Source organism: Scyliorhinus torazame, chromosome 7 (genome assembly GCF_047496885.1).
Source record: "Scyliorhinus torazame isolate Kashiwa2021f chromosome 7, sScyTor2.1, whole genome shotgun sequence".
Taxonomy (NCBI): Eukaryota; Metazoa; Chordata; class Chondrichthyes; order Carcharhiniformes; family Scyliorhinidae; genus Scyliorhinus; species Scyliorhinus torazame.
Genome location: NC_092713.1, coordinates 156,698,325 through 156,726,137, shown reverse-complemented (window position 1 = coordinate 156,726,137; position 27,813 = coordinate 156,698,325). Strand labels below are relative to the sequence as shown.

Here is a 27,813-nt window from a genome sequence, read left to right as displayed (position 1 = left end):
TTAATTTGTAATTTGCAAATATCCCCGAGATAAAACGCAGACACGATAACGCAACCGATTCCTATTCAATCCCCCAGGATAAAACAGCAATAAAAATGAGCAAAGTTTTTGTTTCATTCATTGTTTGACACGTTTCTCGCTCATTCCCGAATCGAATAGCACATTGAGTGTGTGCACAAGTTCCCCCCGGAACAAATATTCAATCCACTTCCCGCCTGCCTCTCCGCTCGCTTCCAGCTCGAAGTCCAGGTATTCCTGGATGTAGTGTTGGGTTTAGATTTGAATATTACAATCAGCACTTTTTTTTTGTCACGTTTAATATTCGCAGGAATTTGACATTTATTTTCAGATGAAAGCCGACAATCTGAGGGACAAACAGATCATTAATTTGAAGGACTGTCGGACGAATCCACGGGCCATCTTACTTCATTAGCTGGGCAATGATTTCAGCCAAAGCTACCAAGTTAAAGCTTACGAGGAGCGACTTAGGCTGTAATCAGTGCGTACATGTATTCAACTTTTGGTGCACATACATAGATACAAATCTGAATGAGTATATATTACACATATGTATATATCGCCTCTGCATATAGATGTAAAATATATGTATAGGTGCGCATACAATTTGGGTATATATTTGCATCCATTGGGATCTATATAATGTTAATTTATGATGAGTGAGCATCGGTTTGTGTGATAAATTATGCAGGAGGATGTGTTTATTTTTGGGGGATACCCACGCCTTGTAAATTGTTTAATAGTACAGATAATGTATTTAAATTCTGTGTGCGTTACACACACTGTCGACTAACATACCCCGGGGTTATTCTGTGTGCATCTTCCAGACCCAGTGGATAGGCATTGTGTTTGATTCTGGATGTGTAGTTTACACCTTCCGATTGTAGCACACGATTGTGAGCATTCACTGATATTTTGCTCATAGCTGTGCAAGCGTCAACTCGCAACTTGTGAGGGATCGAGTTATACCATCCACGTGTGGGCAATCTGTTCATATTAAGCCGATTCGCAGAGATACAGGGACTAAGGTCAAATAAAATTGGCCAGTCTATCTATGGGAGAGGAAACACGGGCGCATTCATTCTGTCATTTAATATATATATTTTTGTAACGCGATAACTGCCAGTGAAGAACTCACCAATAAGAGAGGCCGGGTTTTGAGTCGAATGTTGCAAACTTGCTTCCATTTTCAATCCGTCTAGCATAATCTCGGGGCTGGGGGGAAGCGGCACCTAAAATGAAGAGAGGAGAGAGTTTGTCAGCTCAAAGCGGCCTTTCCACACACACACACACCGGCAAATCCCTGACTCTTCTCAAATACCTGGCCTGGGATCCCGCAAGCGGCGCCCGCCCGAACTGCTCAGACTGTGGGGAGGGAGCGCAGAGGGACCCGACCGCCGCTCCGCCAGGGAAGGAGGGCGGCAAGAACTTCCCACACCACTCCCTAAATAACACCCCCTCCTCCACGCCCGCCCCTCCGCAAAAGTTCCCGGTCTGCTCCAGCAGACTGGGGAAACACTGTGTGTCTCTCTCTGTGCAGAGAGCTCAAGCAGAAAGCGATAGAGAGAGAGACCCCGGGTTGTGGGTGATGTGTGTGTGCCGACCTGCACATTACCCACGCCTCAAATTCGAAACGCACTCAACTGGGACACGCTTCAAATCACATCGTTTCAGCCAGAACTTCAACTATCTTGCAAACATTCAGGGAGGAACACCAGTGCTAATAACATCAACGAGATAAAACAGCATTGTTTCAGTTCAATTCACTTCGATTGCTTACTCCCCCCTCAAAAGATAATATTTACTTCTAAGTTTGGACCTGACTTGTTAGTTTCCGCGTTAATATATTCTTCTGATTGACGGGGTGCTGATGATGATCCAGGTTGCAATGCTAATGAATTTTTAAAACTGCCTGTCCATTAAGGACATTAATTTCCTGTGAAGAGTTCTGGACATTGATGAGGAGGAGACAAGGAGGGAAACGGGCCATTGACACATCTAACCCATCAACCTTCATTTCGCATCTCCGTCCTATATGGAAAATTTACCCCCAGATCCCATTCACTCCTTAGATATTAGTTTGGGAGTTGATCGATTTAATTTTTTGAAGTGTTTTTTTAAAATACACTATTTAAAAATAATCTATGTCTGCCGTTTTAATTTCAACGGCGCTTTGGATTGAGAAAATCCGTACATAAAATGTTACATCAATTGTATTTTACATTCAGACAAGTTCAACACATTGTAAATCCAACGTCCAAATTAAGGATTTCTTGCGAGGTTTTAAGGCTGTGATATTTCTATTGAAGCACGTATATTACAAGTTAGAACTATTTATACATATTTAAACATTTCGGAGTTTACATTAAACAAGACCGTTCAACCCGGGGGACCCCTCTCTCCAATAAATTATCACATTTCTCCTTTTAAAAAAATATATAAAACCAGATTTGGAAATCTGAAATCAATGGGTCGGTTTGAAATACGAGTGGATCTGGTTCGGAGTGCGCGCGGGTTATAAATTATAAGGAGAAGGAATTATTTTTAAATCAGTGAAATATATCAAGAGAAGATGTGTAAATAATCTCACCCACTGGGATGTGAAAAGTGTCGTTCAGAATTCAACCAAAATCAAATATTGCCAGCCAAAAGTTGTGCCAAAATTTAACAGTTAAGTATCTTTTACACATCAGATATGTTATATCTTCTAACAGTATATTTTGCAAAACGATACAAATGGGGTTGGAACTAGGGCTTTATTTTGATAATTGTCACTATTATTATTCGTGTTACTGAAATGGGGATTTAGACAGGGTTGTTTGGAAGCTATTTAAACTGGGTCCGTTTAAATAAAAAATCTGAGCCAGTAAAAACCGTGTACTTTGTATCCTGCTACAGTAACTTTGCACTGACCGTCTGGCGTTTGGATTCATTCAGTTCGATCGGACAATGCATGCAATAGACAATACCAAGGTGCTGGGTTTATTTAGGTGGCTAGCCCGGCATCGCTGCTTTATTTAATACGCATGCAAACTCACCGCAGTATCAGGGTCACTCTTTGGAGGCGACAGGTTTGATTTGTGGATTGGGAGAGCAGCTCAGAACCGGCCTTCAGAATCTGATCACAGGCACCTCTCAGTTAACCAAGCGGCCTCTGTTTCTCAGAGCTAATGGAAACCCCGTCCGCAGTAACGTGGGGAGTCCTCTCAACACTGCCAGTATATGCCCAGATTCCAACTCTCCAACGACTAGGCTGCAATGAACGTTGGTGGGTTCGCTCTCTCTCTCTCTCTCTCGTTCTGCTGGGAGGGGGCGGGAAATGGGAGACCGAGGAAATGTCTGTCAGATCCCCGATTGGGTTTGGGAGCTTCCTAATCCCCAACTTTTCTCCCAGGGAGTCACACACTTTTCTCTGCTTTGTCACAGCCAGCCAGCCCTTCCGACTGCTGCCCGCCACTCACAGGGCACTCTGGGCGGAGGGACACGTCCACACAACACCGCTGGCTACAAAACACCCCTGGCTCTGGGAGAGCGAAGGTGTCCAGTGGGCTGCACCGACCGGTCCGGGGCAACGGCGACATTGAACCAAATGGCCCAGGAAACAAAGACTGTGATTCACACAGCCAGAAGGAATTGAGTGGCCCCATCAGCTTTGGTTAACTTCAACATATATTTATTTATTATTTTCATTTTCATGTAGGCACAAATTCTGTTATTTTGCAAACATATATAATATGTACGAACACATGCAGACAACATATTTTATAACATACATTTGACACGCATCTATGTAACACATTTGGCCATTCGCGCCTGTAAAAACATATTCTTTCATCTGAAAATATTTTATTAGAATCTATGATTTATGTGTATTTACTTTCTTGCAGATCTTGTGATTGTTTGTCCCCCAAAAAGACATTTTCGCTCTCATTCGAAGCATGCTTGAAATAGCACGGTGTAAGACATTCTGTGTAATCATCAACATGCGGCCAGAAGCACTGACACGGACAAGAGTCGATTAATTCAGATCGGCTCTACCAGATCTAATTTCTGTTTTTTGTTTTGGGGAAAGGGGGGGGGGGTCCCGATCCCCCCCCCCCCCTTTAATTTAAGACGGATCCAGATTACAGTCTCCCAGTGAACAGAGAATTCTGATTCAGGGAATTGCATTTTCGTCTGTCCAAATGCACATTTAAACATCTCTATATGACTCTAGTGAACACCCCACACTCGGCTCAGTGACCATCTCTCCAGCCTCCTTTCCGCACGTTTGCAATTATTTCTTTTTTGTGCCATGCACACTTCCTGGGAGCTGAGTAAGTGTTTCCTCTGGTTTCTCTTTCAATCCCTCGCTCTCTCACACTCCCAGCTTTCTGCCTACTACTACATCGGGACATCTATATTTGCCTCTTGCTGTGTACTTGCCGAGGCGAGTTTCCCATTCCCCGGGAGGGCCACTCCCCGGCAGCCAGGGCCTCTCTCCGGGTTTACTGGGTGTGCTGTTCACCCGTTCCACAATTACACCTCGATACTGAATTGGGGGAGATCAATGTGTGTGAGAGAGAGGCTGGCAAACTTCAGAAATGGAGAAGTGGAGTCCCACTCGAGACTAACTTCCAGTGAACTGCAGGCGCTCGGCGCTGGCCCGCTTCTCCATTCCACTCCTCAGTGTTGCCGGTCCCTCCTCCCACTACAAAACTATCGCTTGACACTCTCCCCATCTCGTTTTTTAATGATTAATTCTTTCTCGAAGGAGACTCTCACTGTGATATTTGAAAGCCCCCCCGGTTCTGTGCTGGCTGAATGATAACTTCCACTTCAGTTGTAGAGAAGACCCCAGAGTTTACAGGTTTGTATCCCAAGCCACCCGCCGCACCCCCATCCTCTGTCTTTCTCACTCTCACTCACACTCTCACTCACTCACTCACTCTCTCACACGCACACACTCCTCACTCACTCTCACTTACTCTCTCACACTCACACACTCCTCACTCACTCTCTCACTCTTTCACTCACTCTCACACTCCTCGCTCACTCTCACTCACTCTCACACTCACACACTCCTCACTCACTCTCTCACTCACTCACTCTCACTCTCTCACTCGCTCTCTCACTCACTCACACTCTCACTCACACACTTTCATTCACTCACACACACTCACACACTCATTCACACTCTCGCTCACACACTCACTCACTCACACTCTCACTCACTCACACTCTTACACTCACTCACACTCTCACTCACGCTCTCACTCATTCACACTCACTCAATCACATTCTCACACACACTCATGCACGCTCTCACTCACTCACTCACACTCTCACTCACACACACTCTCACTCACTCACACTCTCACTCACTCACACTCTCACTCACTCACACTCGCACTCTCACTCACGCTCACTCACACTCACTCACATTCTCACTCACACACACTCTCACTCACGCTCTCACTCATTCACACTCACTCACACTCACTCAATCACACTCTCTCACACACACTCACTCATACTCTCACTCACTCACACTCTCACTCACTCACACTCATTCACTCTCACTCACACTCACTCACTCACACTCACTCACTCACTCACTCACACTCTCACTAACTCACACTCTCACTTACTCACACTCACTCACATTCTCACTAACTCACACTCTCACTCACACTCTCATTCATTCATACTCACTCAATCACACTCTCACTCACTCACACTCTCACTCACTCACACTCTCATTCATTCATACTCACTCACACTCTCACTCACTCACACCCTCACTCACACTCTCACTCACACACACTCTCACTCACACTCACTCAATCTTACTCACTCACATTCTCCCTCACTCACACTCTCACTCACGCTCTCACTCATTCACACTCACTCACTCCCACTCACTCACATTCTCCCTCACTCACACTCTCATTCACTCACGCTCTCACTCATTCACACTCACTCACACTCTCACTCACTCACACTCACTCACTCTCCCTCACTCACACTCTCACTAACTCACACTCTCACTCACACTCTCACTCACTCACTCATTCTCTCACACACACTCACTCTCTCACACACACTCACTCACACTCTCACTCACTCACTCTCACTCACTCACATTCTCACTAACTCACACTCTCACTCACTCACACTCTCATTCACTCACTCTCACTCACTCTCATTCACTCACACTCTCACTCACTCTCATTCACACTCACTAACTCACACTCTCACTCACTCACACTCTCACTAACTCATTCTCTCTCACACTCTCACTCACTCACTCACACTTTCACTCACACTCACTCACTCACACTCTCACTCATTCACACTCACTCATGCTCTCACTCATTCATACTCACACTCTCACTCACTCACACACTCACGCACTCACACTCTCGCTCACTCACACTCACTCACTCACACTCGCACTCATTCACACTCACTCACACTCTCACTCACTCACACTCAATCGCACTCTCACACGCACACTCACTCACACTCTCACTCACACTCTGACTCACTCACACTCAAACGCACTCTCACTCAAACGCACTCACGCTCACTCACTCACGCTCTCACTCATTCACACTCACTCTCACTCACTCACTCTCTCACTCACTCACTCTCTCACACACACTCACACTCTCACTCACTCACACTCTCACTCACACACTCTCACTCACTCACACTCTCACTCACTCACACTAACACGCTCTCACTCACTCACACACTCACTCACTCACTCTCTCACACACTCACACTCTCACTCACTCTCACTAACTCACACTCTCACTCACTCTCACTAACTCACACTCTCACTCACACTCTCACTCTCACTCACTCACACTCTCACTCACTCACACTCTCACTCACTCTCACTCACACACTCACTCACACACTCACACTCTCACTCACACACTCACACACACACTAACTCACACTCTCACTCACTCACATTCTCACTCACTCACATTCTCACTCACAAACTCATTCACTCTCACACACACACACAGACTGCAAAGCAGCAGCACACCCCGATTCTCTCTTTCCCACTGGGCCAGAAAGGCGAAAGCAAGCGATTGACGCCCGAGTTTAATAATATTTAAACCCTGTCGAAGATTTACAGCCGTGTAAAATCTCTGCCGAGATGAATGCTGCACCCAGCCCTTCGCCTAGTTCTCAACCACAGCCCAGGCACACAGGACATGTCTCTCTCGGGTGAGCTCAGAACGCTTCAAAACCAAATGCAGGACTTGTCTCCTATGGTGTGTGTGTGTGTGTGTGTGTGTATGTCCCGGCTATCCACCCCTCCGCTCTGTCTCTCCACCTCGGGGGAAATCTCCTCCAGTACTCGCCCTGCACAGGGATTTGATACAGCTCCGGGTACTGGGGAGGGAATAAATACCCGAGTGGCAGCAACTACCAGGTATTTGATTCAGGGGGGAAAAATCTGCATCATGTTACATAAAGTATATATGTATGTCAAATATAATATATATAATATATGTACATCAACACATACATTAAAATTATGGCAACGCGAATTGGCGAGAAAAAAATGATTCACACGCACCGTCTAAAGCTGCATTCAGTCCAGCTCAAGCCTGTTGAGTGCTGCCTGCCACATTCGAGACAAGCAATGTTACGAGGCTATTATATTATATTCACCGCCTGCCTTCCACTAGTGCAATGGTATCAATCCTCGCATGTTACTATTACACTGTTTAATAGTTCCAATTCGCGCGAAATTGCTGAGCTCTCTCATGATCGATTACAAGGGTTATTTATATATGTTATGAGGTGTTCAGGTTTTTGGAATTGTTCAGCAAGTCCGACAGAACACATGAGCCGTATTGTGAGGCAGTATCATATATAATACAGCGATTCCGCTGTCGATTGGTGGGAACACGGGCATTTAAATCTAGAAACATAAATCTATTGTGGTGGTATATTCAAACATTTACAAGACTGTAATATCGCTGTCAATTAACGTGGCGCGGGAACGTTATATATTACCACACAGACATTCAGAGGAAGCGATACATTTATACATACATGCGGGACTTTCAATCGTTTGCCACAAATACAATAATAATTATTATTCTTCAATAAGATATTTCTGTCGGCGCATTGAAGGGATTTCACACGCGGTGCATATAAGCGGGTATCAACGCGTTTTAAATATTAGACACAGGCAATAACCACTCAATTCGATCACCAATTTGCACAAATCAAACGGGTGAAACTGGCGGATTTTGAATGGATTGCGATCGGCGCTTTAGATCAGTTTAACCACATTAATGGAACTCCTATCGCCCTGGCCGCAATGTCAGTCAGTCCGTTTACAAAGGCGGGTTTTAAAAAATTCCCTGCAGGATTTTAACGATGGTTCTTTATTTAAATTTTAGGGGTGGGGGAACAAGACCGAAGGTTAAAACTGCTAACCGCACCGTCCGGGAAATCTGCCGAAATTGAATTTGTTTTGAATGTTGCAGAAGTCAACAGCGCCGCTTGTTATTACCGCCATCTCTTTAAGAGCTTTACAGGGAGGATTAATATTTCCTTATCGACTTTTTTCTTTTTGAATATAATTATCCCGTCTTGTTAGCTTGAAGAATCAGCGGGCACTTTGGACAATAATTTGATAAGAGCTCATTAGCGTTGAGTTGGCTGCGGGGCATTCTTTATTACAACTCTCACCCAGAGAGGCTCTGGTTATTACAGGAACGCACATCAACTACCCTCACAGGCAATGTTCAAGTGATCGAGGGGGTGTGGTGGTGGGGGGGGGGGGGGGGGGGGGGACATTTCACACCCCTCCCCAGTCTAAAATACAATGGTGCTTTCTTAAACCACCTGAAATATAGAAATGCGGAGAGAAGGGAAGGAATGAGAATTAATTCGATATATATTTTTTAGATTCGCTGGAAAATTAAGTCAATGCAGCATTATTCGTAAATGTTAAGTGTTCAATCTAATCTCAAATCTCTGTTTAGTGTCAGAGATAACATGTTGCTGTTGCTGTTTTATTTAGACTATATAACTGTGTAGCAGCTTCATTCTAGGGTGCTAAATCTCCCCTATTACCCCATGGCATTGGTGTGTTGCGGGAACATTATGAAGTGTTAGATTGTGTCCCTATTGAACGGAACTCGGTCTAACGGCGAAATTGCCCCTTCAATGAAGATGAGGCGTTCCACAAGCGTCCAGTGAGTTTGATTTCGTTCCGGTGGGTGGGTCGAGCCGGGGGGTGGGGAGGGGGGGGGGGGCATTTATTTTGTTCCCTCGCCAGCTGTGCCCAGATGTGGGGTGGGGAATGAGGGAAACAATCAGAGTTTCTCCACAGAGGGTTTTAGGGGTTCTCAGTCCGGCTACAGGAGAGGCAGTGGGGGCATTGACGCTCCGAAACTGTATCACATTCAGCTGCAGAATCGAGTTCCTATCTCAACAGACCCTTGGAGACAAAAGGCCCTCGTGTATCTGTTAGGATGGTCGGCGTTTCTCCAATTGAGAGAACAAATGCTGTGGACAAACGTCCCGAAAGGCAGGCATTTATATCGACATATTCACATATCTAATTATTCGCTTGATCAGAATCGAATTGGGACCATTGGTTGAGTTTGGGGTCCCTGTTCCCCTGATGCCGATGTCAGTTTAAACAACTGATTAAAAACTCGAGGAGGGATAACGGACGGAAGGCGCTGAAAGAAGGGGAAAGAGGGAAGGAGAGGGGAGATGTGGAGAGTTGAGAGTGTTTGTTGTGGCTTCAGCGCGGACTCGCTGGGGGTACAATCTATAGGTCCCTAAACACGCTCCAGACTGGATTGAGACTGGGCGGGAAGCTGATGTACTCCAGTGTGATGTGGATGTCCAGCGGCTGGAGGGAGGGAGGGGGTCCAATAGTGGGGGCTCTCTGTAGCCTCACCCAATGCTGCCCGTTTACAGGCGGCGATGTCGGGCTATTTCACTCCGAACATGGATCAAACAGCAAAGCTGCCAAAGTGAGCAGTTCGAACGGCTGCTGGTTCACACAAAGAACCGGACGTTTTTTAAAGAAAAGTAGATGCCAGGCTATAGGCGTCACTGCCGAAGAGCCAGAGAACTCACCTGTACAGACAGGGGCCAGGTCCCAAAGGGAAGAGCAATGACAGCTGGCCAAGTGGTTCACGCCTCTGATTTAAGTGTCAAACTTTGGGACTGCGTTGGGCTGTGAGGAGCGGCTGGGGTGGCTCCGGGGCTGGCGCGTCAGCAGATACACAGCAACAACCAATTCACAATTACATTTGGGACCCCCCCCCCCCCCCCCCCCCCAGACACACACATATATGAGCTCTGGCCTTGATGGTGGGAAGTTTGCACTCAGCACACAGTGTAACTGGCCTCTGGATCCATTTACCCCCAACTCGATTCACACCTCCCAATGGGATTGTTGTTTTTTTATATGAAGAAAGGTACCAAATGGGAGGATTTGCACACACACCTCGCCCAGCTCCTCCGACACCTCCCCTGGGACTTGCCTGCAGTCCCACGGACCGAGCCTCACTCAGATATCCAGGAGCATCGCCAGGGTCCAAAATGAGCCAGAAAGAGGCACTTCAGCCCTGGAGAGGGGCCCATCCCACAAATACGCCGCCTACCCCCTTACTCAACCCTGTTCAATGACAAGACATGGAGATCCTTTATCAACTGTCAGCCGCGATGACCCAGTTGGCACCGAATGAAGCGGATCGTACACATGTTTTCTTTTCATTATAGACAGAAGATTGTTTGCCTCTACCCCTCACCCCCTCTCCCTTTCTTTCCTAATAAACTCAGTGCACGCCGCGAGACTTTCCAACATGTATTTCCTGCTTTGGAAATCCAAATTCCCCTTGGTGTGTATGTGAGTGTGTGTCAATGTGTGGCTCAGTGTGTGTGTGTCAGTGTGTGTGTCAGTGTGGGTATCTGTGTTTGTGAGTGTGTGTGTGTGTCAGTGAGTGTGTGGCTCAGTGTGTGTGTGTCAGTGAATGTGTGTCTCAGTGTGTGTGTGCCTCAGTGTGTGTGTGTCAGTGAGTGCGTGTCAGTGTGTGTGTGTGCCAGTGTGTGTGTGCCTCAGTGTGTGTGTGAGTGTGTGTGTGTCAGCGTGTGTCTGTGTGTGTGAGTGTGTCTGTGTCAGTGAGTGTGTGTGAGTGTGTGTGTGTCAGTGAGTGTGTGGCTCAGTGTGTGTGTGTCAGTGTGTGTGTCAGTGTGGGTATCTGTGTTTGTGAGTGTGTGTGTGTGTCAGTGAGTGTGTGGCTCAGTGTGTGTGTGTCAGTGAATGTGTGTCTCAGTGTGTGTGTGCCTCAGTGTGTGTGTGTCAGTGAGTGCGTGTCAGTGTGTGTGTGTGCCAGTGTGTGTGTGCCTCAGTGTGTGTGTGAGTGTGTGTGTGTCAGCGTGTGTCTGTGTGTGTGAGTGTGTCTGTGTCAGTGAGTGTGTGTGAGTGTGTGTGTGTCAGTGAGTGTGTGGCTCAGTGTGTGTGTGTCAGTGTGTGTGTCAGTGTGGGTATCTGTGTTTGTGAGTGTGTGTGTGTGTCAGTGAGTGTGTGGCTCAGTGTGTGTGTGTCAGTGTAGGTATCTGTGTTTGTGAGTGTGTGTCAGTGTGTGTTAGTGTGTATGTGTGAGTGTGTGTGAGTGTGTGTCTGTCTGTATGTCAGTGAGTGTGTGTCTCAGTGTGTGTGTGTCTCAGTGTCTGTGTGTGTCAGTGCGTGTCAGTGTGTGTGAGGAAGTGAGTCAGTGTGTGTGTGTGTGAGTGTGTGTGTGTCAGTGTGTATGAGTGTGTGTGTGTCAGTGTGTATGTGTGAGTGTGTGTGTGAGTGTGTGTGTCAGTGAGTGTGTGTCTCAGTGTGTGTGTATCATTGCCTGTGTGTGTAATTGTGAGTGAGGGAGTGTGTGAGTGTGTGTGTCAGTGTGAGTGTGCATGTGTCAGCGAATGTGTGTCTCAGTGTGTGTTTGCCTCAGTGTGTGTGTGAGTGTGTGTGTGTGTGTCAGTGAATGTGTGTCTCAGTGTGTGTGCGTGTCTCAGTGTCTGTGTGTGTCAGTGTGTATAAGTGTGTGTGTGTGTGTCTCAGTGCGTGCATGTCAGTGTGTGTGTCTCAGTGTGTGTGTGCCTCAGTGTGTGTGTGAGTGTGTGTGCGCCAGTGTGTGTGTGTGTGTGTGTGTGTCAGTGTGTGTCTGTGTGTGTGTGAGTGTGTGTGTGAGTGTGTGTGTGTGTCAGTGAGTGTGTGGCTCAGTGAGTGTGTGTCAGTGTGTGTGTCAGTGTGGCTATAGGTGTTTGTGAGTGTGTGTGTATCAGTATGTGTCAGTGTGTATTGTGTGAGTGTGTGTGAGTGTGTGTCTGTCTGTGTGTCAGTGAGTGTGTGTCTCAGTGTGTGTGTGTCTCAGTGTCCATGTGTGTCAGTGTGTGTGAGGAAGTGTGTCAGTGTGTGTGTCAGTGTGTCTGTGAGTGTGTGTGTGTCAGTGTGTATGTGTGAGGGTGTGCGAGAGTGTGTGTGCATCTGTGTGTCAGTGAATGTGTGACTCAGTGTGTGTGTGTATCAGTGTCTGTGTGTGTAAGTGTGTGTGAGGGAGTGTGTGAGAGTGTCTGTGTGTCTCAGTGTGCGTGTGTGTCATGGTGTGCATGTGTCAGTGTGTGTGTGCCTCAGTGTGTGAGTGTGTGTGTGTCTGTGTGAGTGTGTGTGTGTGTCAGTGAGTGTGTGGCTAAGTGTGTGTGTGTGTCAGTGTGTGTGTGTCAGTGTGTGTGCCAGTGTGGGTATCAGTGTGTTTGTGAGCATGTGTGTGAGCGTGAGTGTGAGTGTGTGAGATGTGTGTGTGTCTGTGTGTCAGTGAGTGAGTGCCTCAGTGTGTGTATGTCACAGTGTCAGTGTGTGTGAGAAAGTGTGTGAGTGTGCGTGTGTCAGCGAGTGTGTGCCACAGTGTGTGTGTGTGTGTGTCAGTGTGTGTGTGTGTCAATGTGTGTGTGCCTCAGTGTGTGTGTGTCTGTGTGTGTGTGTCAGTGTGTGTGTCAGTGTGGGTATCAGTGTGTGTGTCAGTTTGTGGGTGTCAGTGTGTGTGTATCAGTGTGTGTGTCAGTGTGTGTGTGTGAGAGTGTGTGTGTGTCAGTGAGAGTGTGTCTCAGTATGTGTGTCTCAGTGTGTGTGCCAGCATGTGTGTGTGTGTGTGAGTGTGTGTGTGTAGTGTGTGTGTCAATGAGTGTGTCTCAGTGTGTGTGTGTCAGTGTGTGTGTCAGTGCGTGTGTGCCTCAGAGTGTGTGTGTGTGTCAGTGTGTATGTCAGTGTGTATGTGTGAGTGTTTGTCAGTGAGTGTGTGGCTCAATGTGTCTCAGTGTTTGTGTGTGTGTCAGTGTGTGTGTCAGTGTGGGTATCAGTGTGTTTGTGAGTATGTGTGTGTCAGTGAGTGTGTGTCTCAATGTGTGCGTGTGTCAGTGTGTGTGTGTGTGCCTCAGTGTGTGTGTGTCAGTGTGCATGTATGAGTGTGTGAGAGTGTGTGCGTGTCTGTGTGTCAGTGAGTATGTGTCTCAGTGTGTGTGTGTCTCAGTGTGTGTGTCAGTGGGTGGGTGCCTCAATGTGTGTGTGAGTGTGGTTGTGACAGTGTGTGAGTGTGTGTGTGTCTCAGTGTGTGTGTCAGTGTGTATGTGTGAGTGTTTGTCAGTGAGTGTGTGGCTCAATGTGTCTCAGTGTTTGTGTGTGTGTCAGTGTGTGTGTCAGTGTGGGTATCAGTGTGTTTGTGAGTATGTGTGTGTCAGTGAGTGTGTGTCTCAATGTGTGCGTGTGTCAGTGTGTGTGTGTGTGTGCCTCAGTGTGTGTGTGTGTCAGTGTGCATGTATGAGTGTGTGATTGTCTGTGTGTCAGTGAGTGTGTGTCTCAGTGTGTGTGTGTGTCTCAGTGTGTGTGTCAGTGGGTGGGTGCCTCAATGTGTGTGTGAGTGTGTGTGTGACAGTGTGTGTGTGTGTGTGTGAGAGTGTGTGTGTGTCAGTGAGTGTGTGTCTCAGTGTTTGTGTGTTTCAGTGGCGGTGTGTGTGTCAGTGTGTGTAAGTGTGTGTGAGGGAGTGTGTGAGAGTGTGAGTGTGTGTGAGAGTGTGTGTGTCTCAGTGTGTGTGTGTGTTAATGTGTGCGTGTGTGAGTGTGTGTGCCTCAGTTTTTGTGTGAGTGTGTGTGTAAGTGTGTGTGTAAGTGTGGGTATCAGAGTGTTTGTGAGTGTGTGTGTGTGAGAGTGTGTGGTGTGTCTGTGTGTCAGTGAGTGTGTGTCTCAGTGTGTGTTTCTCAGTGTCTGTGTGTGTCTGTGTGTGTCAGTGTGTGTGAGGAAGTGTGTCAGTGTGTGTGTGAGTGTGGGGGTGTCTGCGGGTGTGTGTCAGTATGTGTGTGCCTTAGTGTGTGAGTGTGTGTGTGTCAGTGAGTGTCGGTGTGTGTGTCAGTGTGTGTGAGAGTGTGTGTGTGTTAGTGAGTGTGTGGCTCAGTGTGTGAGTCTCAGTGTGTGTGTGTGGCAGTGTGTGTGTGTCAGTGCGTGTGTCAGTGTGGGTATCAGTGTGTTTGTGAGTGTGTGTGTCAGTGTGGATGTGTGAGTGTGTGTGTGTCTGTGTGTCAGTGAGTGTGTGTCTCAGTGTGTGTGTCTCAGTGTCAGTGTGTGTCAGTGTGTGTGAAGAAGTGTGTCAGCGTGTGTGTGAGTGTGTGTGGGTCAGTGAGTTTCTGTGTGTGTATGTGTGAGTGTGTGTGTTTATCAGTGAGTGTGTGGCTCAGTGCATCTCAGTGTTTGCGTGTGTGTCAATGTGTGTGTGTCAGTGTGTGTATCAGTGTGTGTGTGAGGTGTGTGTGTAACAGTGAGGGCGTGTCTCAGTGTGTGTATGAGTGTGTGTGTGTGTCAGTGTGTGTATCTCTGTGTGTGTGTCAGTGTGTGTGTGTCAGTGTGTGTATGTGTCAGTGTGTGTGTCTGTGTTAGTGTGTGTGTGTCAGTGTGGGTCTCAGTGTGTTTGTGAGCATGTGTGTGAGTGTGTGTGTGTCAGTATGTGTCAGTGTGTATGTGTGAGTGTTTGTGATGTGCGTGTGTCTGTGTGTCAGTGAGTGTGTGTCTCAGTGTGTGTGTCTCAGTGTCGGTGTGTGTCAGTGTGTGTGAGGAAGTGTATCAGTGTGTGTGAGTGTGTGTGCATCAGTGAGTGTGTGCCTCAGTGTGTGTGTGAGTGTGTGTGCATCAGTGAGTGTGTGCCTCAGTGTGTGTGTGAGTGTGTGTGTGTCTCAGTGAGTGTGTGCCTCAGTGTGTGTGTGAGTGTGTGTGTGTTAGTGTGTGTCAATGTGTATGTGTGAGTGTGTGTGTCAGTAAGTGTGTGGCCCAGTGTGTGTGTGCCTCAGTGTGTGTGTGTCAGTGTGTGTGTGTCAGTGTGGGTATCAGTGTGTTTGTGAGTGTGTGTGTCAGTGTGTTTGTCAGTGAGTGTGACAGTGTGTGAGTGCGTGAGAATGTGTGTGTGTCAGTGAGTGTGTGCCTCAGTATGTGTGTCTCAGTGTGTGTGTCAGTGTGTGTGAGAGTGTGAGTAGTGCGTGTGTGTCAATGTATGTGTGTCTCAGTGTGTGTGTCAGTGTGGGTATCAGTGTGTTTGTGAGTGTGTGTGTGTCAGTGAGTGTGTGTCTCAGTGTGTGCATGTGTCGGTGTGTGGGTGTGCCTCAGTGTGTGTGTGTCTGTGTGTCAGTGACTGTGTCAGTGTGTGTGTGTATTTCAGTCTCTGTGCGTGTCAGTGTGTGTAAGTGTGTGTGAGGGAGTGTGTGAGTGTGTGTGTGTGTGAGTGTGTGTGTGTCTCAGTGTGTGTGCATCAATGTGTGTGTCTCAGTGCGTGTGTGCCTCAGTGTATGTGTGTGTCAGTGTGTATGTGTGAGTTTGTGTGTTTGTCAGTGAGTGTGTGGCTCAGTGTGTCTCAGTGTTTGTGTGTGTGTCAATGTATGTGTGTGTCAGTGTGTGTGTCAGTGTGGGTATCAGTGTGTTTGTGCGTGTGTGTGTGTCAGTGAGTGTGTGTCTCAGTGTGTGCATGTGTCGGTGTGTGTGTGTGCCTTAGTGTGTGTGTGTGTCTGTGTGTCAGTGACTGTGTCAGTGTGTGGGTGTATTTCAGTCTCTGTGCGTGTCAGTGTGTGTAAGTGTGTGTGAGGGAGTGTGTGAGTGTGTGTGGGTGTGAGTGTGTGTGTGTCTCAGTGTGTGTGTGTGTGAGTGTGTGTGTGTGTGTGTTTCAGTGTCTGTGCGTGTCAGTGTGTGTAAGTATGTGTGAGGGAGTGTGTCAGTGTGTGTGTGTGTGAGTGTGTGTGTGTCTCAGTGTGTGTGTGTGTCAGTGTGTGTGTCAGTGTGGGTATCAGTGTGTTTGTGAGTGTGTGTGTGTCAGTGTGTGTCTGTGTGTGTGTGTGAGTGTGTGTGTGTGTCAGTGAGTGTGTGGCTCAGTGTCTCAATGTGTGCGTCTGTCAGTGTGGGTATCAGTGTGTTTGTGAGTGTGTGTGTCAGTGTGTATATGTGAGTGTGTGAGTGTGTGTGTGCCTGTGTGTCAGTGAGTCTGTGTCTCAGTGTGTGTGTGTCACAGTGTCTGTGTGTGTCAGTGTGTGTCTGTGTCTGTGTGTGTGTGAGTGTGTGTGTGTGTCAGTGAGCGTGTGGCTCAGTGTCTCAATGTGTGTGTCAATGTGGGTATCAGTGTGTTTGTGAGTGTGTGTGTCAGTGTGTATATGTGAGTGTGTGAGTGTGTGTGTGTCTGTGTGTCAGTGAGTCTGTGTCTCAGTGTGTGCGTCACAGTGTCTGTGTGTGTCAGTTTGTGTGAGGAAGTGTGTCAGTGTGTGTGTCAGTGTGTGTGTGTCAGTGTGTATGTGTGAGTGTGTGTGAGAGTGTGTGTCTGTGTGTCAGTGAGTGTGTGCCTCAGTGTGTGTGTGTTTCAGTGTCTGTGTGTGTGTGAGTGTGTGTGTGTCTCAGTGTGTGTGTGTGTCAGTGTCTGCATGTGTCAGTATGTGTGCCTCAGTGTGTGAGTGTGTGTGTCAGTGTGGGTAAAAGTGTGTTTGTGAGTGTGTGTGTGTCAGTGTGTATGTGTGAGTGTGTGTGATGTGTGTGTGTCTGTGTGTCAGTGAGTGTGTGTCTCAGCGTGTGTCAGTGTGTGTCAGTGTGTGTGAGGAAGTGTGTCAGTGTGTGTGTGAGTGTGCATGTGTGTGTGGGTCAGCGAGTGTCTCAGTGTGTGTGTGTCAGCGTGTGTGTGCCTCAGTGTGTGTGTGTGAGTGTGTGTGTCAGTGTGGGTAAAAGTGTGTTTGTGAGTGTGTGTTTGTCAGTGTGTATGTGTGAGTGTGTGTGATGTGTGTGTGCCTGTGTGTCAGTGAGTGTGTGTCTCAGTGTGTGTCAGTGTGTGTCAGTGTGTGTGAGGAAGTGTGTCAGTGTGTGTGTGAGTGTGCATGTGTGAGTGGGTGTCAGCGAGTGTCTCAGTCTGTGTGTGTCAGTGTGTGTGTGCCTCAGTGTGTGTGTGTGCGAGAGTGTGTGTGTGAGAGTGTGTGTGTGTGTCAGTGTGAGTGTGTGTGAGAGTGTGTGTGTGTGTGTCAGTGAGTGTGCGGCTCAGTGTGTGTGTGCCTCAGTGTGTGTGTGTCAGTGTGTGTGTGCCAGTGTGTGTGTCAGTGTGGGTATCAGTGTGTTTGTGAGTGTGTGTCCGTGTGTGTGCCAGTGTGTGCGTGAGTGAGTGTGTGTGTGTCAGTGAGTGTGTGTGTGTCAGTGTGTCTCAGTATGTGTGTCTCAGTGTGTGTGTCAGCGTGTGTCAGTTTGTGTTTGTGTGTAGTGTGTGTTTGTCAATGAGTGTGTGTCTCAGTGTGTGTGTGTCTCAGTGTGTGTGTGTCAGTGCGTGTGTGCCTCAGTGTGTGTGTGAGTGTGTGTCTGTCAGTGTGTGTCGGTGTATGTGTGTGAGTGTGTGTGTGTCAATGTGTGCCAGGGAGTGTGTCTCAGTTTGTGTGTGTGTGAGTGTGTGTGTGAATGTGTGTGTGTGAGTGTGTGTGTGAGTGTGTCAGTGATTGTGTGTCTGTGTGTGTGTCTGTGTGTGTGTGTGTCAGTGTGTGTGTGAGGTGTGTGTGTGGCAGTGAGGATGTGTCTCAGTGCGTGTATGAGTGTGTGTGTGTGTGTGTGTCAGTGTGTGTGTATCTCAGTGTGTGCGTCAGTGTGTGCGTCTGTGTTAGTGTGTGTGCGTCAGTGTGTGTGTCTCAGTGTGTGTGTGTCTCAGTGTGTGTGTCAGTGTGGGTATCAGTGTATTTGTGAGTGTGTGTCTCAGTGTGTGTGTGAGTGTGTGTCTCAGTGTGTGTGTCAGTGTGTGGGAGTGTGTGTGTGTCAGAGAGTGTGTGTCTCAGTGAGTGTTTGTCTCAGTGTGTGTGTGTCAGTGTGTGTCAGTGTGTGTCTGTGTGTCAGGGTGTGTGTGTGTCAATGTGTGCCTGCCAATGTGTGTGTCAATGTATGTGTGCCTCAGTGTGTGTGTGCCAATGTGTGTCAGTGTGAGTGTGTGTCAATGTGTATCAGTGTGAGTGTGTGTCAATGTGTGTTTGGCAGTGTGTGTGTCAGTGTGTGTGTCTCAGTGTGTGTGCCTGTGTGTGTGTGTTTGTGTGTGTGTGTGTGTGTGTCAATGTGTATGTCAGTGTATGTGTGAGTGTGTCTGTGACAGTGTGTCTGTGAGTGTGTCAGTGTGTGTGTCAGTGTGGGTATCAGTGTGTTTGTGAGTGTGTGTGTGTCAGTGTGTGTCTGTGTGTGTGTGTGAGTGTGTGTGTGTGTCAGTGAGTGTGTGGCTCAGTGTCTCAATGTGTGCGTCTGTCAGTGTGGGTATCAGTGTGTTTGTGAGTGTGTGTGTCAGTGTGTATATGTGAGTGTGTGAGTGTGTGTGTGCCTGTGTGTCAGTGAGTCTGTGTCTCAGTGTGTGTGTGTCACAGTGTCTGTGTGTGTCAGTGTGTGTCTGTGTCTGTGTGTGTGTGAGTGTGTGTGTGTGTCAGTGAGCGTGTGGCTCAGTGTCTCAATGTGTGTGTCAATGTGGGTATCAGTGTGTTTGTGAGTGTGTGTGTCAGTGTGTATATGTGAGTGTGTGAGTGTGTGTGTGTCTGTGTGTCAGTGAGTCTGTGTCTCAGTGTGTGCGTCACAGTGTCTGTGTGTGTCAGTTTGTGTGAGGAAGTGTGTCAGTGTGTGTGTCAGTGTGTGTGTGTCAGTGTGTATGTGTGAGTGTGTGTGAGAGTGTGTGTCTGTGTGTCAGTGAGTGTGTGCCTCAGTGTGTGTGTGTTTCAGTGTCTGTGTGTGTGTGAGTGTGTGTGTGTCTCAGTGTGTGTGTGTGTCAGTGTCTGCATGTGTCAGTATGTGTGCCTCAGTGTGTGAGTGTGTGTGTCAGTGTGGGTAAAAGTGTGTTTGTGAGTGTGTGTGTGTCAGTGTGTATGTGTGAGTGTGTGTGATGTGTGTGTGTCTGTGTGTCAGTGAGTGTGTGTCTCAGCGTGTATCAGTGTGTGTCAGTGTGTGTGAGGAAGTGTGTCAGTGTGTGTGTGAGTGTGCATGTGTGTGTGGGTCAGCGAGTGTCTCAGTGTGTGTGTGTCAGTGTGTGTGTGCCTCAGTGTGTGTGTGTGCGAGAGTGTGTGTGTGAGAGTGTGTGTGTGTGTCAGTGTGAGTGTGTGTGAGAGTGTGTGTGTGTGTGTCAGTGAGTGTGCGGCTCAGTGTGTGTGTGCCTCAGTGTGTGTGTGTCAGTGTGTGTGTGCCAGTGTGGGTAAAAGTGTGTTTGTGAGTGTGTGTGTGTCAGTGTGTATGTGTGAGTGTGTGTGATGTGTGTGTGTCTGTGTGTCAGTGAGTGTGTGTCTCAGCGTGTATCAGTGTGTGTCAGTGTGTGTGAGGAAGTGTGTCAGTGTGTGTGTGAGTGTGCATGTGTGTGTGGGTCAGCGAGTGTCTCAGTGTGTGTGTGTCAGCGTGTGTGTGCCTCAGTGTGTGTGTGTGAGTGTGTGTGTCAGTGTGGGTAAAAGTGTGTTTGTGAGTGTGTGTTTGTCAGTGTGTATGTGTGAGTGTGTGTGATGTGTGTGTGCCTGTGTGTCAGTGAGTGTGTGTCTCAGTGTGTGTCAGTGTGTGTCAGTGTGTGTGAGGAAGTGTGTCAGTGTGTGTGTGAGTGTGCATGTGTGAGTGGGTGTCAGCGAGTGTCTCAGTCTGTGTGTGTCAGTGTGTGTGTGCCTCAGTGTGTGTGTGTGCGAGAGTGTGTGTGTGAGAGTGTGTGTGTGTGTCAGTGTGAGTGTGTGTGAGAGTGTGTGTGTGTGTGTCAGTGAGTGTGCGGCTCAGTGTGTGTGTGCCTCAGTGTGTGTGTGTCAGTGTGTGTGTGCCAGTGTGTGTGTCAGTGTGGGTATCAGTGTGTTTGTGAGTGTGTGTCCGTGTGTGTGCCAGTGTGTGCGTGAGTGAGTGTGTGTGTGTCAGTGAGTGTGTGTGTGTCAGTGTGTCTCAGTATGTGTGTCTCAGTGTGTGTGTCAGCGTGTGTCAGTTTGTGTTTGTGTGTAGTGTGTGTTTGTCAATGAGTGTGTGTCTCAGTGTGTGTGTGTCTCAGTGTGTGTGTGTCAGTGCGTGTGTGCCTCAGTGTGTGTGTGAGTGTGTGTCTGTCAGTGTGTGTCGGTGTATGTGTGTGAGTGTGTGAGTGTGTGTGTGTCAATGTGTGCCAGGGAGTGTGTCTCAGTTTGTGTGTGTGTGAGTGTGTGTGTGAATGTGTGTGTGTGAGTGTGTGTGTGAGTGTGTCAGTGATTGTGTGTCTGTGTGTGTGTCTGTGTGTGTGTGTGTCAGTGTGTGTGTGAGGTGTGTGTGTGGCAGTGAGGATGTGTCTCAGTGCGTGTATGAGTGTGTGTGTGTGTGTGTCAGTGTGTGTGTATCTCAGTGTGTGCGTCAGTGTGTGCGTCTGTGTTAGTGTGTGTGCGTCAGTGTGTGTGTCTCAGTGTGTGTGTGTCTCAGTGTGTGTGTCAGTGTGGGTATCAGTGTGTTTGTGAGTGTGTGTCTCAGTGTGTGTGTGAGTGTGTGTCTCAGTGTGTGTGTCAGTGTGTGGGAGTGTGTGTGTGTCAGAGAGTGTGTGTCTCAGTGAGTGTTTGTCTCAGTGTGTGTGTGTCAGTGTGTGTCAGTGTGTGTCTGTGTGTCAGGGTGTGTGTGTGTCAATGTGTGCCTGCCAATGTGTGTGTCAATGTATGTGTGCCTCAGTGTGTGTGTGCCAATGTGTGTCAGTGTGAGTGTGTGTCAATGTGTATCAGTGTGAGTGTGTGTCAATGTGTGTTTGGCAGTGTGTGTGTCAGTGTGTGTGTCTCAGTGTGTGTGCCTGTGTGTGTGTGTTTGTGTGTGTGTGTGTGTGTCAATGTGTATGTCAGTGTATGTGTGAGTGTGTCTGTGACAGTGTGTCTGTGAGTGTGTCAGTGTGTGTCAATGTGTGTGTGTGCCAATGTGTGTCAGTGTCTGTGTGTGTCAGTTGTTTGTGAGTGTGTGTCAGTGTGTATGTGTGTCAGTGTTTGTATGTGTCAGTGTATGTGTCAGAGTGTGTGTCTCACTGTGTGTCTCAGTGTGTGTGTCTGTGTCTGTCTGTCTGTGTGTCTGGCTGTGTGTTTGTGTGTCTCAGTATGTGTCAGTGTGTGTGTGTCAATGTGTGTCAGCGTGTGTGTGTGTGTATCAGTGTGTGTTGATGTGTGTGTCAATGTGTGTGTATCTCAGTGTTTGTCTCAGTGTGTGTCAGTGTGTATGTGTGAGTGTGTGTGTTTGTCAGAGAGTGTGTGGCTCAGTGTGTCTCAGTGTTTGTGAGTGTGTCAGTTTGTGTGTGTCAGTGTGTGTGTCAGTGTGGGTATCAGTGTGTTTGTGAGTATGTGTGTGTCAGTGGGTGGGTGTGAGTGGGTGTCTCAGTATGTGTGTCTCAGTGTGTGTGTCTGTGTGTGTGTCCATCTGTGTGTGTGTGAGTTTGTGTGTGTGTCAGTGTGTATCAATGTGTGTGTGTGTCAATGTGTATGTCAGTGCATTTGTGAGTGTGTGTGTGACAGTGTGTCTGTGAGTGTGTCAGTGTGTGTCAATGTGTGTGTGTGCCAATGTGTGTCAGTGTGTGTGTGTCAGTTGTTTGTGAGTGTGTATCAGTGTGTGTGTGTCAGTGTTTGTATGTGTCAGTGTATGTGTCAGTGTGTGTGTCTCAGTGTGTGTCTCAGTGTGTGTGCCTGTGTCTGTCTGTCTGTGTGTCTGGCTGTTTGTGTGTGAGTGTGTGGCTCAGTATGTGTCAGTGTGTGTGTGTCAATGTGTGTCAGCATGTGTGTGTGTCAGTGTGTGTTGATGTGTGTGTCAATGTGTGTGTATCTCAGTGTTTGTCTCAGTGTGTGTCAGTGTGTATGTGTGAGTGTGTTTGTTTGTCAGTGAGTGTGCGGCTCAGTGTGTCTCAGTGTTTGTGAGTGTGTCAGTTGTGTGTGTCAGTGTGTGTGTCAGTGTGGGTATCAGTGTGTTTGTGAGTATGTGTGTGTCAGTGGGTTTGTGTGAGTGTGTGTCTCAGTATGTGTGTCTCAGTGTGTGTGTCAGCCTGTGTGTCAGTGTGTGTGTGTGTAGTGTGTGTGTCAGTGTGTGTGTTAGTGTTTGTCAGGGTGTGTGTCTCAGTGTGTGTGTGAGTGTATGTGTATTAGTGTGTGTCAATGTGTGCATCAATGTGTGTGTGTCTCAGTGTCTGTGTCAGTGTGTGTGTGTCAATATGTGTCAGTGTGTAGGTGTCAATGTGTGTGTCGGTGTGTGCGTGTCAGTGTGTGTCAATGTGTGTGTGTCAGCGTGTGTGTCAATGTGTGTGTCTCAGTGTGTGTGTCAGTGTGTGTGTCAGTGTGTGTGTGTATGAGTGTGTGTCAATGTGTCAATGTGTGTGTGCCAATGTGTGTCAGTGTGTGTGTGTGAGTGTCAGTGTATGTGTGTGAGACTGTGTCTGTGTCTGCCAGTGTGTGTGAGTGTGTGTCTCAGTGTGTGTGTCAGTATGTGGGAGTGTGTGTGTGTCAGAGAGTGTGTGTCACAGTGAGTGTGTGTCTCAGTGTGTGTGTGTCAGTGTGTGTGTGTGAGTGTGTGTCTGTGTGTCAGGTTGTGTGTGTGTCAGTGTGTGTGTCAGTGTGTGTCAGTGTGTGTGTGTGTGTGTGTCAATGTGTGTTTGCCAGTGTGTGTGTCAGTGTGTGTGTCTCAGTGTGTGTGTCTGTGTGTGTGTCCGTCTGTGTGTGTGTGAGTTTGTATGTGTCAGTGTGTGTCAATGTGTGTGTGAGTGTGTGTGTCAATGTGTATGTCAGTGTAGGTGTGAGTGTGTCAGTGTGTGTCAATGTGTGTTTGCCAGTGTGTGTGTCAGTGTGTGTGTCTCAGTGTGTGTGTCTGTGTTTGTCCATCTGTGTGTGTGAGTTTGTGTGTGTGTCAGTGTGTATCAATGTGTGTGTGTGTGTCAATGTGTATGTCAGTGTATGTGTGAGTGTGTGTGTGACAGTGTGTCTGTGAGTGTGTCAATGTGTGTCAATGTGTGTGTGTGCCAATGTGTGTCAGTGTGTGTGTGTGTCAGTTGTTTGTGAGTGTGTGTCAGTGTGTGTGTGTCAGTGTTTGTATGTGTCAGTGTATGTGTCAGTGTGTGTGTCTCTGTGTGTGTCTCAGTGTGTGTGCCTGTGTCTGTCTGTGTGTCTGGCTGTGTGTGTGTGTGTCTCAGTATGTGTCAGTGTGTGTGTCAATGTGTGTCAGCGTGTGTGTGTGTGTGTCAGTGTGTGTGTCAATGTGTGTGTATCTCAGTGTTTGTCTCAGTGTGTGTCAGTGTGTATGTGTGAGTGTGTGTGTTTGTCAGTGAGTGTGCGGCTCAGTGTGTCTCAGTGTTTGTGAGTGTGTCAGTTTGTGTGTGTCAGTGTGTGTGTCAGTGTGGGTATCAGTGTGTTTGTGAGTATGTGTGTGTCAGTGGGTGTGTGTGAGTGTGTGTCTCAGTATGTGTGTCTCAGTGTGTGTGTCAGCCTGTGTGTCAGTGTGTGTGAGTGTGTGTGTAGTGTGTGCGTGTCAATGAGTGTGTGACAGTGTGTGCGCGTCAGTGCGTGTCAGTGTGTGTGTGAGTGTGTGTGTCAGCGTTTGTCAGGGTGTGTGTCTCAGTGTGTGTGTGAGTGTATGTGTATTAGTGTGTGTCGATGTGTGCATCAATGTGTGTGTATCTCAGTGTGTGTCAGTGTGTGTGTGTCAATATGTGTCAGTGTGTAGGTGTCAATGTGTGTCGGTGTGTGTGTATGTCAGTGTGTGTCAATGTGTGTGTGTCAGCATGTGTGTCAATGTGTGTGTCTCAGTGTGTGTCAGTGTGTGTGTGTGAGTGTCAGTGTATGTGTGTGAGACTGTATCTGTGTCTGCCAGTGTGTGTCGGTGTGTGTGTGAGTGTGTGTCTCAGTGTGTGTGTCAGTGTGTGGGAGTGTGTGTGTGTCAGAGAGTGTGTGTCACAGTGAGTGTGTGTCTCAGTGTGTGTGTGTCAGTGTGTGTGCGTGTGTGTGTGTCTGTGTGTCAGGTTGTGTGCGTGTCAGTATGTGTGTCAGTGTGTGTGTGTGTGTCAATGTGTGTTTGCCAGTGTGTGTGTCAGTGTGTGTGTGTCTCAGTGTGTGTGTCTGTGTGTGTGTCCGTCTGTGTGTGTGTTTGTATGTGTCAGTGTGTGTCAATGTGTGTGTGAGTCAATGTGTATGTCAGTGTAGGTGTGAGTGTGAGTGTGTCAATGTGTGTTTGCCAGTGTGTGTGTCAGTGTGTGTGTCTCAGTGTGTGTGTCTGTGTGTGTGTCCATCTGTGTGTGTGAGTTTGTGTGTGTGTGTCAGTGTGTATCAATGTGTGTGTCAATGTGTATGTCAGTGTATGTGTGAATGTGTGTGTGACAGTGTGTCTGTGAGTGTGTCAGTGTGTGTCAATGCGTGTGTGTGCCAATGTGTGTCAGTGTGTGTGTGTGTCAGTTGTTTGTGAATGTGTGTCAGTGTATGTGTGTCAGTGTATGTGTCAGTGTGTGTGTCTCAGTGTGTGCCTCAGTGTGTGCCTGTGTCTGTCTGTGTGTCTGGCTGTGTGTGTCTCAGTGTGCGTGTCTCAGTGTGTGTGTCAGTGTGTGTGTGTGTCAGTGTGTGTGTGTGTGTATCAGTGTGTGTCGATGTGTGTGTATCTCAGTGTTTGCCTCAGTGTTTGTCTCAGTGTGTGTGTGTGTCAATATGTGTGTCAATATATGTGTGCCTCATTGTGTGTGTCAGTGTGTGTGTGTCAATGTGTGTCAGTGTGAGTGTGTGTCAATGTGTGTTTGCCAGTGTGTCTGTGTGTGTGTCCGTCTGTGTGTGTGTGAGTTTGTGTGTGTGTCAGTGTGTGTCAATGTGTGTGTGAGTGTGTGTGTGTGTGTTTGTCAATGTGTGTGTCAATGTATGTGTGAGTGTGTGTGTGAAAGTGTGTCTGTGAGTGTGTCAGTGTGTGTCAATGTGTGTGTGTGCCAATGAGTGTCAGTGTGTGTGTCAGTTGTTTGTGAGTGTGTGTCAGTGTGTGTGTCAGTGTCTGTATGTGTCAGTGTATGTGTCAGTTTGTGTGCCTCAGTGTGTGTCTCAGTGTGTGTGTCTGTCTGTGTGTGTGTCTCAGTGTGTGTGTCAGTGTGTGTGTGAGTGTGTGTATCAGTGTGTGTCAATGTGTGTGTCAATATGTGTGTCAATGTGCGTGTCAATGTGTGTGTGTCTCAGTGTTTGTCTCAGTGTGTGTGAGTGGGTGTGTGTGTGTCAATGTGTGTGCGTCAATGTGTGTCAATGTGTTTGTGTCTTAGTGTGTTTTGATTTGATTCAATTTATTATTGTCACATGTATTAGTATACAATGAAAAGTATTGTTTCTTGCGTGCTGTACAAACAATGCATACCGTACATAGGGAAGGAAGGAAAGACTGCAGAATATAAAATGTTACAGTTATAGCAAGGTGTAGAGAAAAGATCAACTTTATACGAGATAGGTCCATTCAAAAGTCTGATGGCAGTAGGGAAGAAGCTGTTCTTGAGTCGGTTGGTACGTGACCTCAAACTTTGGTATCTTTTTCCTGACGGAAGAAGGTGGAAGAGAGTATGTCCGGGGTGCGTGGGGTCCTTAATTATGCTGGCTGTCTTTCCGAGGCAGCGGGAATTATAGACAGAGTCAGTGGCTGGGAGGCGGGTTTGCGTGATAGACTGGGCTACATTCACAACCTTTGTAGTTTCCTGCGGTCTTGGGCAGAGCAGGCTCCATACCAAGCTGTGATACAACCAGAAATAATGCTTTCTATGGTGCATCTGTAGAAGTTGGTGAGGGTCGTAGTTGGCATGCCAAATTTCCTCAGTCTTCTGAGAAAGTAGAGTCGTTGGTGGGCTTTCTTAACTATAGTGTCAGCATGGGGGGACCAGGACAGGCTGTTGGTGATCTGTACACCTAAAAACTTGAAGCTCTCGACTCTTTCTACTTCGTTCCCATTGATGTAGACAGGGGCATGTTCTCCACTACGCTTCCTGAAGTCGATGACAATCTCCTTCATTTTGTTGACATTGAGGGAGAGATTATTGTCATCGCACCAGTTCACCAGATTCTCTATCTCATTCCTGTACTCTGTCTCGTCATTGTTTGAAATCCGACCCACTACGGTGGTTTCATCAGCAAATTTGAAAATCGAGTTGGAGGGGAATTTGGCAACACAGTCATAGGTGTATAAGGAGTATAGTAGTGTGTGTCAGTGTGTGTGTGCCAATGTGTGTCAGTGTGAGTGTGTGTCAATGTGCGTGTGTGTCAGTGTGTGTGCCTCAGTGTGTGACTCAGTGTGTGTGTCTGTGTTTGTCTGTCTGTGTGTCTGTCTGTGTGTGTGTGTCTGTGTGTGTGTCAGTGTGTGTGTGTGTGTGTCAATGTGTATCAGCGTGTGTGTGTCAGTGTGTGTGTATCAGTGTGTCATTGGGTGTGCTAATGTGTGTGTCTCAGTGTTTGCTTCAGTGTGTGTGTGTGTGTGTCAATGTGTGTGTGTCTTAGTGTGTGTCAGTGTGTGTGTCTGCGTGTGTCCGTTTGTGTGTGTGTGTGTCAGTGTGTGTCAATGTGTGTGTGTGCCAATGTGTGTCAATGTGTGTGTGTCTTAGTGTGTGTCAGTGTATGTGTCTGCGTGTGTCTGTGTGTGTTTGTGTGTGTGTGTCAATGTGTGTGTGTCAATGTGTGTGTCAGTGTGTGTGAGTGTGTGTGTGACAGTGTCTCTGTGAGTGTGTCAGTGTGTGTCAATGTGTGTGTGTGCCAATGTGTGTCAGTGTGTGTGTCAGTGTGTGTGTGTGTGTCAGTGTGTGTGAGTGTGTGACAGTGTCTCTGTGAGTGTGTCAGTGTGTGTCAATGTGTGTGTGTGCCAATGTGTGTCAGTGTGTGTGTGTGTCAGTGTGTGTCATGTGTGTGTGTGTCAATGTGTGTGTGTCAATGTGTGTCAGTGTTTGTATGTCTCAGTGTGTGTGTCAGTGTGTGTGCCTCAGTGTGTGTGTCTGTGTGTCTGTGTGTCTGGCTGTGTGTGTCAGTGTGTGTGTGTCAGCCTGTGTCAGTGTGTGTCAGTGTGTGTGTCAGTGTGTGTGTGTGTCAGTCTGTGAGTGTGGCCTCTTCCTCGCCGAGACTGACTGCAGGAGCCTCCTGGCCGGGTTATGGTGATCTCTGTGCGGTTGGGAGGCGGTTACAAAATGATGGAAAGGTGTAAATAATAGTCTGGAAACGGATCAAAGGGTCATGACATCGACTAGAATCGAGAAGTCCAGTTTACCGGGCTAAGGTAGAGGATGATGGATCCCTGGCAATAAGTTACACACTAATGAATAACTCATGGTTAGATT

The 27,813-nt window shown here is 47.7% G+C and overlaps 1 protein-coding gene across 1 annotated transcript in view; it reads right to left on the bottom strand.

The window, feature by feature from the left end:
- The window catches only part of LOC140426644 (LIM homeobox transcription factor 1-alpha-like), a 1,145,411-nt gene extending 1,142,019 nt beyond the window's left edge, over nt 1–3,392 (bottom strand). Inside the window, exons 1-2 of the mRNA XM_072511710.1 lie at nt 3,057–3,392; nt 1,157–1,250 (exon numbers count right to left, since the gene is read on the bottom strand). Coding sequence (XP_072367811.1) covers nt 1,157–1,223 — 67 coding nt within the window. The 5' untranslated portion in view covers nt 1,224–1,250; nt 3,057–3,392. The remainder of the gene's footprint in view (nt 1–1,156; nt 1,251–3,056) is intronic.
- Between the last annotated feature and the right edge of the window lie 24,421 nt (nt 3,393–27,813).